Raw genomic sequence first — 15,091 nt, forward strand, 5'->3', positions numbered from 1 at the left:
TCTTTCACAGGTTCAAAGTTTCACTGATACTTAGCTGGTAGGGAGGTCCTCACAAGCCATCTTGGCCAACCTCCTCCCCTCATTTACAGGTAGGCAGACTGAGCCTCAGTGAGATGAAGCAACTTGTCCAAGGTGACAGAGTAGTAAGTGGCAGTGATGGGACTCTGTATCCGGTGCTCTTTTCAACTGTCTTCCAAGTTCTGAATGGAATTAAGAATCCATTTTATTTCCTCATAGAAATACTTTTATAAAATGTTAGTTTGAGGGGCAGCTAGGTGGCGCAGTGGATAAAGCACCGGCCCTGGATTCAGGAGTACCTGAGTTCAAATCCGGCCTCAGACACTTGACACTTACTAGCTGTGTGACCCTGGGCAAGTCACTTAACCCTCATTGCCCCGACCAAAAAAAAAAAATGTTTGAGGGCAGCTAGGTGGCACAGTGGATAGAGTACTGACCCAGGAGTCAGGAGGACCTGAGTTCAAATCCGACCTCAGACACATACTTCCTAGCTGTGTGATCCTGGGCAAGTCACTTAACCCCAATTGTCTCACCAACAAAAAAAAATGTTAGTTTGGTAAAGTTGAATTAATATTAGTATTCTCATTGAGTCATCTTATGAGTTAGTTTTTTTTTTTTTTTTTAGTGAGGCAATTGGGGTTAAGTGACTTGCCCAGGGTCACACAGCTAGTAAGTGTTAAGTGTCTGAGGCTGGATTCGAACTCAGGTACTCCTGATTCCAGGGCCAGTGCTCCACCCACTGCACCACCTAGCTGCCCCATGAGTTAGGTTTTTGTGGGTTAACCTGGGACTCTTAAACTGCTTTTTATAATTGTGTTCTTATAGGAAAATGTGCTCCCAATTCCAAGTAGTTGGCCTATAAAGTCCATTTTTGGAATACGATCTGTTAGTAAATTGGGAACTGAGTGTACCATACAGGCCAGTTACTCCCAGACTTATTATGTTAAAAGATGATTTAATGGCTTGATGAGGTACAGGAGCCTGTTGATTTTTTCTCATTGTACATTTTTCATGAAAATGGCTTTCAAGTCATGTATGGGGGGTGGGGTGGGGAACCTGTTGCAGTACCACGTTACTGTTTGTGCCCTGGCACCTTCGGGGTGGGGTGGGGGCAGAGTCAGCTGCTTCAGGCTGGAAGCTTTTTGAAGGGTGAGACAGAGACAGAGAGACAGACAGAGACAGAGACAGAGACAGAGAGACACCCACCCACCCTGACTTCAGCCTGGGAGAAGGAGGCTCACTCCCAATTTTGCTTCTCTAATTTCAGCTGAGCCAACAGTGCTGCTGTGCACCAATCTTCTTTTCTATTGTTTTTCTCACTGGGTCTTTTCCAACCTTTTTCTCCTCTCCCCTTTTCACCAGAGTTCCTCACTTCCAGCTTTCCTGAAAAAAATCCAAGCCATCTGCCAAGGCTTCCCTCTTCTCTCCATCATTAAAATCTTTCTACCTCCCCTTCCCACCCCCCCCATCTTCTCCTTAGCTTATCTCTGATGAAGGGTGCTCTTTTCTCTCTTTAGATTCTGTTTGGACCTTTGATCCATCCCCCTCCCATCTCTTCCAGTAGCTTGTGTCTTTGGAGCTTCATACTTTTTCTGCCTCTCCCTTTCTCTCCTCCTCCTTTTTTCTTCTTTCTTTTTCCTTCTTTCTTCCTTCTTCTCTCTTTCTGCAGGCTCATTCCTTGCTGCCTATAAACATGCCCAGTTTTCTCCACCTTTTAAAAACAGAAGGGTTTCACTGGGCCCTTCCTTGTGCGTAGTGGGTGCCTATTGAATTGTTTTTTTGTTTTGTTTTGTTTTGGTGAGGCAGTTGGGGTTAAGTGACTTGCCCAGGGTCACACAGCCATTAAGTGTTAAGTGTCTGAGGTCGGATTTGAACTCAGGTCCTCCTGACGCCAGGGCTGGTGCTCTATCCACTGTGCCACCTAGCTGCCCCGTGCCTACTGAATTGAATAATATTTGCAGTCTTGTGTACAAAAGCTGATGGGGCAAAAAGGCAGAAGGTTGGTGAGGACCCGGATTCAAGCCCCATCTCTGGCCTGTGTTAGCTCTGAAGCCTTGGGCGAGTTTTGGTACTGCTCTGCCCTGACCTCTCACTGTACAGCAAAGGGATTGGCCTGGATGACTCCTGAGCTCCCCTCCAGCTTGCTTTTGGTGAAACCTTGAGACAGTTGTGAGGATCCAATGGGATCATGTCTTCAAAGTGCTCTCATGCTCCAAGTGGCAGCTGGTATTTCCTAGAAATCTCTGGCTGCTTGGTTGTTTTTTTCCTGTTGTTCTAAATTGCTAATCTCTGCTCTCTGTTATTCCCACTGGAGGAAAGCCTCAGTGGTTCATGGGTACCATAAACCAATTTGCAAGGTGGCAAATGACTTAATTAAAAAAATAATGTGTTACTGTTCTCTTTTATTTTATGCCAGTTATTTCCAGGTAGAAAACTCCTCTTCCAGCCCTTCCTTGTATCAAAAACATCCCATGTCTATCAGTGAATGCAAGGGCCACATCCCCCCTCTCCTTCTACTGAAAGAGGGAGGTGCTTCCTATCTCTTTGCACATGTTTCATTTGAGTGTTTATTTGGTTTATATTATTGTAGTCTTGGTTCTGCCGGTTTTTCTCTGCAGCAGTTCATAGAAGTCTTCCTATATTCCTTCAGTCTCCTCATATTGCTCATTTCTCATGGCATTCATATGCCACAATTTGTTCAGCCATTCTCCAATTGATGGGTACCCACTTTGTTGCTACCAACCCCTCCCCCACAGATATATACATACACACATACACATGCGCCTTTTTGAATATTTTATTTGAAATGGGGCCTTTTTATTTTTTTGTATTTCACCTCCTCTGGGGTGGGCTCAGTAGTAGAATCTGCTGGTCAAAAGTTATAAACAGTTTAGTTTTCTCACATGATACAAATTGTTTTCCAGAATGGTTGAACTAAGTCACAGCTCTACCAACAATGTATTAGTGTATCTGTCTTTCCTCCAACACTATTTCCATTTTTTGCCCTGACAATTTTCTATATATGAGATGAAACCTGAGTTTTTAAAATTCTATTTTTATTAATGGCTGTTTTTATATCACAGTCATTTCCCTATATACCCTCCCCATCTGAACTTTCCCTTGTAACAATAACATCCAAAAAAGGGTCAAGTAAGAATGACTAGCACAGCAACTGTGTCTGTGACTGTTATAGTCCTCTAACCTCTGGATGGAATCCAGAATATTGGTTATTGTGTTTATTCTGATTTTAGTTGTTTTTAATTTATCTTATTGTATACATAGTCCTCCTGATTTTACTTACTTCACTCTGTAGCGGTTTATACATGGCTTTCCAAGTTTTTTATGGTCATCATTTTTTATGACAAATTAATATTCTATTACATTCATTTACTGCAGTTTATTCACCTATTTCCCAATGAATTGGCATCTGCTTTGTTTCTAGTTGGTTTTTTGCCACCACAAAAAGTGTGATTATGAATATTTTGGTTGTTATGGGACCTTTTTTTTAACCTTTGACCTCCTTGGGAGATATGCCCAAGAATGGGACTTCTGGGCCCAAGATATGAAGTTTAGTCACTTTTCTTAAGCCATTAATTCCAAATTATTTTTTCAGAATGACTGGACTAGTTGACTCTTCCAATAAGGCCTGACTTCACAGCTATTTTATAGACTACACCTTTTGTCTTTGCCAACTTGCTGACTGCAATGAGTGACCTCATGATTGTTTTGACTTGTATTTCTCTCATTAGTAGGGCTTTGGAACATTTTTTCCATATAGTTGTTGATAGTTTGATGTTCTTTTTTTTGCCCATAGCTTATTTTTTTTTCGGGGCAATGGGAGTTAAGTGACTTGCCCAGGGTCACATAGCAAGTAAGTGTCAAGTGTCTGAGGCCGGATGTGAACTCAGGTCCTCCTGAATCCAGGGCCGGTGCTTTATCCACTGTGCCACCTAACCGCCCCGATGTTCTTTTTTTGAAAACTGTTCCTATCCTGAGATATTAGAGATAGCTCGTGCTTTTATGTATTTGTGCTGATTTCCTATGTATTTTAGAATCAGACTTCAGCTGGGTTAGATGCAGGGGATTCTTTTTTCTTACACTCTGCCTTCTCTTATCCTAACTTGATTTTATTTGGGCAAAAGTGGTTTTGATTTGCATCTCTCTTATCTGCAATTTGGAGCAACCTTTCATATGGCTGCTGATGGTCTGTAATTCTTTGTTTGAAAACAATTTGTGGCCTTTGACCACTTAACTATTGGGGGAATGCCTCTTGGGCTGTCACATATTTGTATAAATTTCTTATAGATTCTACAGATTCTTGTCAGAGATATTTTTTCCCAGTTGACAATCTCTTCTCTTCTCTTAGTTGTATTGATTTTGTTCCTACAAAAACGTTAAACTTTATACAGTTGAAATACAGTCTATTTTCTCTTTTCTAATCTCCTCTCACCTTTGTCTGAGAGGACTCAGCCAAGGATCTGCCCCTCCTTCCTCAGCAACATTGCGAAAGGTACCTCCATTTTGCTCTCATTTTTGTAATGTCAATTTTTTGATATTTCAGTTATGTAGCCTTTGGAACTTGCTATGATAAGTAGTCTGAGTTGTCAGTCCAGGCTGTTTTTCTGTCAAATCATGTTCCAGTTTTCCCATAAGTTCTTGTTGCATATGGTATCCTTTACCCCAGTGGTTATTGTTCTTGGGTTTATCAGACACTGGATCCCGATGAACTGAGAGCAATTGTTTCTCATTCCTTGTTATGTAGATGGTTCTACTCACCAATGTTTCTACTTTTGAAACAGTATCAAATAATTTTGATTATTTCTACTTTATGACAAAGTCTTTCCCCTTTATTCCTTTTTTCTTTGTTATTTTCTTTGAGATTCTATACCCTTTGTTCTCTCAGATGGATTTTCTTATTCGTTTGCCCAGCTCAATAAAGTAATCACTCGGTCATTTGATTTGCCTAGCACTAAATCTGTAAATTAATTTAGATACTCTTGTTCTTTTTATTGTTTGGGTGTGGCTCAACCAGAAGCAGTGAGAGAGAGCAGCCTTCCAGTTCTTCCAAAGCTTCGCTTCTATCTCAATGGAGTGTTTGGTAATCGCATTTCCTTAAGTCTTAAGAGTTGTCTGGTAGGCTGACTTCCAGGTATTTCATTCATTTTGGAGTTATTCTGAATTGGATTTCTTTCTAAAATAATATCCTCCTGATTCTCATCATTGCTGTATTGATTTGCTGACTTTTTTTGTGGATTTATTTTGTATCCTGACACTTGCCTTCATTGGTTTCTTTGTTGAGTGCCTAGGATTTTCTGAGCAAACTATCATGCTATCTGCAAACGAGGGTAGTTTTATCTCCTCTCTGTTGATGTTGATGCCTTTACTTTCATTCTCTTGTTTTATTGCTAGTGCAGAGACAGGGCATCTTGGCTTTACCTGGTTGTTCAGTCAGCCCCATTGCACTTCCACTGCACCTGTGCCTATTCTTGGAACGCTTCTCTAACAACCCATTTCCCTCTTTGACTTGGAACAGAACATAGCTTTTGAAACAGACCTAGTTTCCTTGAATAAGGCCTAGTGCCTAGGAAGAAATAAGCAACCTGCCTACGGCTAGCCTTCTCCAGTCAGACCTAGAAGGTGGAGGTCACACACTTGGATGCAGTCACTGACCTTGGATAATTCTAAGCGCTTTGAAATAATGAAATGCCAAAGCTGTAGGCAATGTGAATGGGCCGACAGTGACACGAGCTAGGGTTAAGAGCAAAAAAAAATCTCAACCATATATATATATATATATATATATATATATATATATATATATATATATATATATATATATATGCATACACACACACACACATACATACACACACACACACATATGCGCGCGCGATGTTGGACTTCTAGCCAAGAGTTCTGACCAAAGCCAGGTACTTGGAAGTTGGAAGTCTCATATCCTGAAGTCATCACCTGGCTGTACTGCTGTTAAGTAAGAAGCCCAAGAAAAATGCTGGAACATAATCAGGGAAAGAGATCCAACCCAACAAGCATTTCTTAATGACCTACTATGTGCCAGGCACTGCTCTACATACTGGGGCTACAGAAACAAAAAAGAAAAACCATTACTGCCTTCTAAGAGTTTCTTTTCTACTGGGAAGGCATTGGAAACCAAATGGGAAATGCCATCACATGCTGAGACAAAGGCATAGTGGGTGTCCTTGGCATGAAGTGTGCAGTTCTAGCTAGTTGGGAGCCAGAGAAGATCCAGGGCAAAGTCTGAACTAAACTGATGAATGGGAGGACAGCAATGGTCTCCATCTTGGCTAGGCTGGAAGTTCATTGGCCATTTCTGGGTCCCATCCCATTGTCAATCGGCATGGAAGCTTTCATCTGCTCTGTTTCCACCCTGGGCTGGTTTGTCCTTCCTTAAGCAGACTGGTAACTTTCTGCTACTAGGGACTCGCCTATTGACTATAGCTTAGAACTCCCAAGCTCAAGAGATCCCCGTAGCAGGGTTTAGAGGTGTTGGCCATGTTTGACCACGGTACTCCCTTGCTCAAAAATCATTAGTGTTAAAATAAATAAATAAATAAAAATCATTAGTGTTTTCCTTTTGTAACTGGAATAAAATAGAAATTCCTCTGTGTGACATTTAAAAGCCATTCTCATTTTGTTCCCACTGTTTTTCTAGACAGATTTCATATTATTCCTCCTAATTCGCAGTATGTTCCATACAAATGAGTTATTTGCTGTTCCTCATACATAACATTCATTACCTACCTCTGTGCCAAGTACCTTGTGTAGGAGGCGGCACCTGAACTGGACTTGGGAGGAAGGAAGGGATTCTATAAGCCGTAAGTGAGGAAAGAACATATTCCAGATCTGGGGGACCGCCTTTTCTCCTTCTTCTCCTTCTTCTTCCTTTTTTGGTGAGGCAATGAGGGTTAAGTGACTTGCCCAGGGTCACACAGCTAGTAAGTGTCAAGTGTCTGAGGCTGGATTTGAACTCGGGTCCTCCTGAATCCAGGGCCCGGTGCTTTATCCACTGCCCTGCCTAGCTGCCCTTGTTCAAAGTTCTTTGATTACTATCTGTGCCCAGGAAGAGCCTAGCCCATTGACTGACACAACCACAAGTCAGACCCTTGGCTCACCTGGAGCCAATTATGTCAATTGTAGGCCCAGTGCCTTTAGATGAAATCAGCTCTTCTAAAATGCTAGTTTTATGAACCCAGTCCTGTTAAGTGGCCAAGGCATAGTAGGGATCAATGATTTGAATTTGGAGCTAAGAGCTAAGCAGACAAGCCTGGAAACGGAGAATGTTTGCCCTCTTTGTTTGGAGTACTCCAGTTAGCCCCTGTTGTTTCTCAAGACGCTCAGGTGGATTGGTCAAGTGAATAGTAGGAAGCACTCTAGGAGAGGTTTGGGGCTTTCACTGTCACTGGAGTCATAAGCCTTGGCTCTCAGGACAGAATTTGTATGGCAGTGGTTTGAGTGGTGAGCAGAAAAGAGGCCTCCCTGTCAGGGAGGGCACTTGCCTCCTCAACCTTCCTAGGGGGTCTGGTGTCATCCGCCCGATCTTTGATACAAGTCCTTGTCCTCCTTCAGGCAAAAAAGAGCTGAGGATAAACTGAAGGGAGTCATGTCGGAGGCGGTTAATCTCTCCTTTCTCTCTGAGACAGAGAGGGACTTGATCTTGAAAGTTCTTCAGCGAGACGAGGAGCTGCGGAAGGCTGAAGAGAAGCGGATCAGGTGAGAGTATCCCGACAGGCCTTGGGGAATCCTCAGGCCTGGCCTGGCAAGGTTTGGCATTTTTTGCTTGTGTTTCTTGCTTGAAATTTTAGAGAGATGTCGTCATAGCTGCATGTGTGCCGTGTGTCTACTGCATGTTTGCCACGTGTGTCTTCCCCAGGGCTTCAAGTTGGCTCTGTGTTGTGGTGAACTTCGTAAAAAGCCAAGGGCCTCACTCTCTTTTCACATCACTACCCCGAAAAAACAATCAGCACCAGCCACAAATCCTGCTCACCCCACTGAGATCCTGACTCCAGGTGAACGACTCTCTCTGGTCTGAGCAGGAGACTAAAGAATGAGCTACTGGCGATGCGGAGGAAAGGGGCCAAGCGAGGCAGCCAGCGGTACGGTGAGCGGACTTGTGCCCGGTGCCAGCAGAGCCTGGGGAGAGTATACCCCCAAACCAACACTTGCCGAGGCTGTAATCACCTGGTGTGTCGGGACTGCCGCACTCCTGGCGCCCATGGCACCTGGAGGTGCAAGGTGTGCGTCAAGGAAGCGTGAGTGTTCTTCCTGAACCAGGGGGAGGAGTGAGCAGAGAGGGAAGTGAGGCCTTGCATGTGGTGAAAATGTCAGCCTGCACGCCTGCCTGAAAAAATCCCTTTAGCCAAATGTCACCTCCTCTCCTTCCCTCCTAGAGAGCTGAAGAAAACAACCGGGGATTGGTTTTATGATCAGAAAGTGAATCGCTTTGCTAACCATCTGGCCAGTGACTTGGTGAGGATGTCACTGCGGAAGAAGCCGACAGGTACTACATGTCTAGGGAGACCGTGTCCTGGTCAAGGGGGTCCTGGCGTATCCAGGTTCACTTTGGGTTTTGCTCTGTTTGTAGCAAATAATGCCAGCTATTCATTCATTCAGCAAGTGTTTCTTGAGCACTTATCCTGGGGACGTCAACTCAGATACCTCAAAACCTCACTGACTTGCTCCTTCAGCCATCTCTGCTACTAACAGAGATGGTCATACCCTTGATCTTGCTGTAATCGAGCAATGCATCAACTCCGTGTTCAAGAACTCTGAAATTCCCTTGTCTGATCACAGTCTCTTGTGATTCCACCTCTCCCTCTGCCTTACAACCCCAAACCCTGTTCATTATCCACACAATGACCTTTGGTCCCTCAACCTCTCTGTACTTTCCCAGGAAATCACCCCTGTACTAACTACACTCTCCTCCCTTCCCCGTCTTGACTCTTTGGTGAAGCAGTCTACATTGCCATTTTTCTGAGTCCCTGCCCTTGCCCTGCAAAGACTCAGCCTTGGATCACTCCCCCCATTTTCTGCCTTCTCTTCTAAAACACATGCTACTGAACAAAGATGGAGAAAACCACAAAATAATGCTGACTGGGTCCAATATAAATTTATGTTGTATAATCTCCATTGGGCTCTCACTGCTGCAATGCAATCCTTTTATACCTCCTTAATTCATTATCCCACTCAGAGCAGCAGCTCTTCCAGATCTTTTCGTTCTTCTTCAAACTTCCCATGACCACCCCCCTCCTCTCAGCTAAGAATCTTGCCTCTTATTTAATAAAAAACATTGAGACCATTCACCAAGAGCTTCCTTTTCTCCCCTCCTCCTCCTCATCCCATATCACTTAGGTGCCTCCCCCACCTCTGTCTCACATAATGATGTGGCCCTTCTCCTTGCTAAAGCAAACTTGATCTATATGCCCACATAAGCTCATTCCATCCTATCTTCTCCAGGGGGCTGAATCATCTCTCTTCCCCATTCTCTTCCTTATCTTTAATCTCTCCTTGTCCTCTGGCTGCTTCTCTGTGGCCTACAAGCATACCTATATCTCTTCCATCCTAAAAACTCTCATTTGATCCGCCCATCCCTGCTAGCTGTCATCCCGTGTCTCTCTTCTCTTTTGTGTCTGAATCCATGAGAAGGCTGTCTACACTCGGTGCCTCCACTACCTTTCCTCTCGCTCTTTTCTTAACTCGCTGAAGTCTGGCTTCTGATCTCATTGTTCAACTAGACTACTCATTCCAAGGTTACCAGGGATCTCTTTTTTTTTTGGTGGGCATTGAGGGTTAAGTGACTTGCCCAGGGTCACACAGCTAGTAAGTGTTATGTGTCTGAGGCCGGATTTGAACTCAGGTACTCCTGAATCCAGGGCCAGTGCTTTATCCACTGCGCCACCTAGCTGCCCACCAGTGATCTCTTAATGGCCAAATCCAGTGGCCTTTTCTCAGTCCTTATCCTTTTTGTCCTCTCTGTAGTCTGACACTGGGGATCATCCTCTTTTCCTTAATACTCTCATCTCTCTAGGTTTTCATGACACTACTCTCTCCTGGTTCTCTTCCTATCTATTTAACTGCTCCTTCTCGGACTCCTTTGAGGGATCTTCATCTAAGTCACCCTGTTACCTGTGGGGGTCCCACAAGGCCCTGTCCTGGGTCCTCTTATCTTTTCCCTCTATACCATTTCACTTGGTGATCTCATTAGTTCCCATGGATACAATGACCATCTCTATGTTGATGATTCTCAAACCTATTTATCCAGCCCTAACCTCTCTGCTGACCTCCGGACTGGCATCTCCAACTGTCTATTTGAATATCTTGCACTGTATGTCCCATAAACATCTTAAACTCAACATGTCCCAAACTGAACTCATTACTTCTCCCTCTTCCTAACTGCTGAGGGTGTCGTCATCATCCCAGTCACTCAGGCTCACACGCCAGGTGTCATCCCTGCTGCCTCCCTTCCTCTTACCCCTTGTATCCAATCTGTTGTCATGGCCTGTCGATCCATTAGATTGTTAGCTCATTGAGGGCAGGAACTGTCCTTTGCCTCTTTTTATATCACTTAGCACAGAGCCCGGCACATAGTAGGAACTTAATAAATGTTTATTCATTAATTACTGATTTTACCTCCCTAATCTCTTTCACATTTGCTCTCTTTCTTCCTCTGACATTCCTGCCACCTTGGTGCAGGCCCTCATCATTTCATGCCTGGACTATTGCAGTAGCCTGCTGGTGGGTCCTTCTACCTCAAGTCTCTCTCCATGTCAGTTCACCCCCCACTCAGGTATCAAAGTCATCTTCTTAAAGTGCATATCTGACCATGTCACCCTCCTACTCGATAAATCCCAGTGGCTCCCTGTCACCTCCAGGATCAAATACAAAATGCACTGTTTGGCATTCAAAGTCCTTTATGTTCTTCTTACACCTTATATTTTACTCCCCATTCCCCACCCCCACCCCACCCTTGCCGTGTACTCTTTTTTTTTTTTAGCTTAATAATATTTTCTTTTTTCCAATTACATTTAAAAACCGTTTTAAACATTCATTTTTGTAATATTTTATAAGATTTTGTAAGATTTTGAGTTCCAAATTTTCCTCCCTTCCCTTTCCCCGATCTGCTGTAGGTTATACATGTACAGACGTGTTCCACATATCTCCATCGCCATGTACGCTTCAGCCCAGTGGCACTGGTCTCCCTGCTGTTCCTTGAACAAGACACTTTGTCTCCTGACTCTACCTTTTCAATGGCTGTCCCCCATGTGTGGAGTGTTCTCTCCCTTCAGTTCTGCCTCCTGGCTTCCTTCAAATCCTTGCTAATATACCACCTTCTACAAGAAGCCCACACCAATCTCCCTTCATACCAATGTCTTCCTTTTGTTGATTAGCTCCAATTTTCCCTGTCTGTATCTTGTCTGTATGGAGTTGTTGGGATGTTGTCTCCACCATCAGACTGGGAACTCCTTGAGAGCTAAGACTGGTTTTGTCTCAGATCCCCAGAGCTTGGCACATAGTAGGCACTTAATAGATGTTTATTGACTGACTGAGCACCTACTATGTGTCGGGAATTGTGCTAGATATACTGTAAATACAGGGCTAGTTGCTGTCAAAGTAAAAGGCTGTCTCCAGGGAGCCATCCTAAGAACCAGAAAGTTGGTTGAAATGGAATGGGACCATCTGCATGTATCTTACATTGAGAACTAGAAGGGACTTGAGAGGTCTTCTAGTTCTAGAGGAGGAAATTGAGGCCCAAATGTACATATCTAGTAAATTATGGCCAAGGTATGACTCTTGATTCTCTGTCTTGAAACCGGTGTTTGTCCCACTGTACCATGCTGCCTCTTCACTTTTTAGGATTAATTCTTCCTTTTTTCTTCTCCCCCTTAACCCTTCCCATTTGGGGATGACATTTGAAGCTAGTAAAAGAGATACTGTGGGGCAGTCTCTTCTCCAGCAGTCCCAACTAAGTGAGGCCCAGACTGGGATGAAGAGCACCCAGGAGCCACTCAAGGAGTTCAGGTAAAACTCAGATCGTTGCCAGTGTGTTCCAGCGTGCTTTCGATTTTTAGGACAGGGTCTTCTTTATCACTTGAGCCTCTCAACAGCCTTGTGAAGTAGATACAAGTGACCTTGTGGTACAATTCCACAAAAACGAGAGAAGTTGTGTTACTTGTCTAGGGTTACACAGCTAGCTAGGGGAGAAATGGGGCTAGAACCTGGCAAAGTGTTTGATACTTGGTGAGTCTGTGTCTGACCTTTCCCCTTACCCCAGCCCCTCAAATGGAAAAGAAATGTGCCCAGTAAAAGAGAAAAAGAAAAGAAAAAGAAAGAGGGGCAGCTAGGTGGCTCAGTGGATAATGCACCAGCCCCCTGGTTTCAGGAGGACCTGAGTTCAAATCCAGCCTCACACACTTGACACTTACTAGCTGTGTCACCCTGGGCAAGTCACTTAACCCTCACTGCCCCATCAAAAAAAAGAAAAAAAGAAAACAAAAGAAATGTGCACAGTAAGATAACGAAAACAACATTGAGAAGAAGCAATCTGACTTCCTCACAAAGGAATTCTACAGAAAAAATACCCAAAGATCCCATTATAGGCTCTTAGCTCCATGCCCAGCCTTACTGACTTGTTGCCCGAGCCTGCTAGGCCCATGCTTTCAGTTCCACACTGTGCTCCATCTGATTGGCGTAGTTGTTTGTAATTTAATAAGATCAAAGATTCAGAGGCTAAAGGCCCTGAGGGACCTTCAAGTCTAACCCCTGCATTTTATAGTTGAGGAAATTGCCATCAGGGGTCAAGCCACTCATTTTACAGAGGAGGAAAGTGAGGCCCAGAAGTGTCACACAGCTAGTAAGTGGCTGAGAAGGGATTGGAACCTGGGTCTTCCCAACTCCAAGTCCAGTGCCCTTTCCACCATGACTTAACTTCCCTTGCCCTGTTGATCTTCAAGACAGCAGGCAGCTGGAGGGAGGAGAAACGAGCTTAAGGGAATAAGCAACAAGGTATGAAAGAACATGTATTGATACTGTGTTCTTTGTGGTAGGCCCAAGCCTCCTGGAGCCACTTGTTCTGACTATGATTATTACCAATCCAGGCATGGTTCTCCTGGAGAGAGAAATGTCTAGACTGGCGGAGTCCCCTCAGACCCTCAAGCATGTCTCCCCCACAAAATATCTTTGAAGTCATACTTGTCGGAATCTTGAACAAGGAAACCAAGGTGATATACTGTGATAAAACATAGTTATACAGGGGGCAGCTAGATAGCACAGTGGATAAAGCACCGGCCCTGGATTCAGGAGTACCTGAGTTCAAATCCGACCTCAGACACTTGACACTTACTAGCTGTGTGACCCTGGGCAAGTCACTTAACCCCCATTGCACCGCAAAACAAACAAACAAACAAAACATAGTTATACAGTTAGTTGGGGAATGTGACAATTACCATCCTATTTATTTATTTATTTATCTAGCTATCTATCAATTAATTAATTAATTTATCTATCTATCTATCTATTTATTTATTGGACAATTACCATCTTGCTTTATCAAACAGACCAATTGCCATTTAATCTATTGGCCATACCCTTGGGTAATCATTTCCCTCAAACCTGTCATTCCTTCGATGAACACTCCTCTCAAGGGCTCTCCCCACATTTGGTCACAGGTGACCTGAAGTGACCAAAGGGACCTCCTCCCTCCCATCAATACATCCAGGAAATGGGGAAAGGGGGGACTGTTCTCTGAGGGGCTGTTGTTTCCCTCTGGCCACTGAGAAAGAGGCCATAGAACAGAGCTTCTTGGCCTAGGATCCAGGAAGTTACTTTAAAAATATTTTGATAACTGTATTTCAATATAATTGGTTTCCACAGTAATCTTAGACATTTTATTTTATGCATTTAAAGCTACAGTTCTGGGAAGGCTCCCTCAGACTCAAAAGGGGTCTAAGCAAGAGCCCTTGGCTTAGGTGGCTCCATCAAAGGCCCTTGGCCCTGGCCCTTGCCCAACCAGCCCCCTAATTACTTCAAGGGAGGAGTCCTTCCTGAACTGATTGGAGAGAGGAGGGAAGGACGTGGTTTGGCGACTGCTAGTCAGAGAAAGACTGATAAGTTTCTCTTTCAGATTAGTTCAGAGGCTGCCAATGAGGATAATCTCCAAATACTGTCTTACTATTTCTTTCTTTTTTTTTTTTTACATATAAGGTATTTTATTTTTTCCGTTACATGTAAAGATAGTTCTCAACTTTTGTTTATACAAGGTTTACAATTTCAGATTTTTCTCCCTCCCTCCCCTCCCTCCCCCCTCCCCTAGACAGCAGGTAATCTGATATAGGTTATATCTATATATCTATACATATATATATATATATATATACACACACATACTAACATTAATCCTATTTCTGCATTAATCCTGTTGCAAGAGAAAAAATCAGAGCAGTGATGCAAAACCTCAAAATAGAAAAAAAAAAAAAACCAACAGCACCCAAAACAAAAGAAATAGTATGGTTCAATCAGCATCTATACTCCACAGTTCTTTTTTTTTTTTCTTGGATTTGGAGATCCTCTTCTATCATGAGTTCCCTGGAACTCTTCTGTACCATTGCATTGGTGAGAAGAATATAGTCCATCACAGTAGGTCAACACTCAATGTTGATGATACTGTGTACAATGTTCTTCTGGTTCTGCTCATCTCACTCATCATCAGCTCACGCAAGACCCTCCAGGTTTCTCTGAACTCCTCCTGCTCATCATTTCTTACAGCACAATAGTATTCCATTGTATTCATATACCACAACTTGTCCAGCCATTCCCCAATTGATGGGCATCCCCTCAACTTCCAATTCCTTGCTACCACATAAAGAGCAGCTATAAATATTTTTGTACATGTGGGTCCCTTTCCCCCTTCCATGATTTCTTTGGAAAAAAGACCTAAAAGTGGAATTGCTGGGTCAAAGGGTATGCACAGCTTTATTGCCCTTTGGGCATAATTCCAAATTGCTCTCCAGAGTGGTTGGATCAGTTCACAGCTCCACCAACA

General features: G+C 43.6%; 1 protein-coding gene across 1 annotated transcript in view; it reads left to right on the forward strand.

The window, feature by feature from the left end:
* Positions 1-15,091, forward strand: part of SYTL4 (synaptotagmin like 4) — a 52,849-nt gene that overhangs the window by 8,349 nt on the left and 29,409 nt on the right. The window contains exons 3-6 of the mRNA XM_043974465.1: positions 7,624-7,767; positions 8,091-8,306; positions 8,445-8,554; positions 11,970-12,072. Of these exons, the coding sequence (XP_043830400.1) occupies positions 7,658-7,767; positions 8,091-8,306; positions 8,445-8,554; positions 11,970-12,072 (539 nt within the window). The 5' untranslated portion in view covers positions 7,624-7,657. The remainder of the gene's footprint in view (positions 1-7,623; positions 7,768-8,090; positions 8,307-8,444; positions 8,555-11,969; positions 12,073-15,091) is intronic.

This window comes from Dromiciops gliroides, chromosome X, assembly GCF_019393635.1.
Source record: "Dromiciops gliroides isolate mDroGli1 chromosome X, mDroGli1.pri, whole genome shotgun sequence".
Lineage (NCBI taxonomy): Eukaryota > Metazoa > Chordata > Mammalia > Microbiotheria > Microbiotheriidae > Dromiciops > Dromiciops gliroides.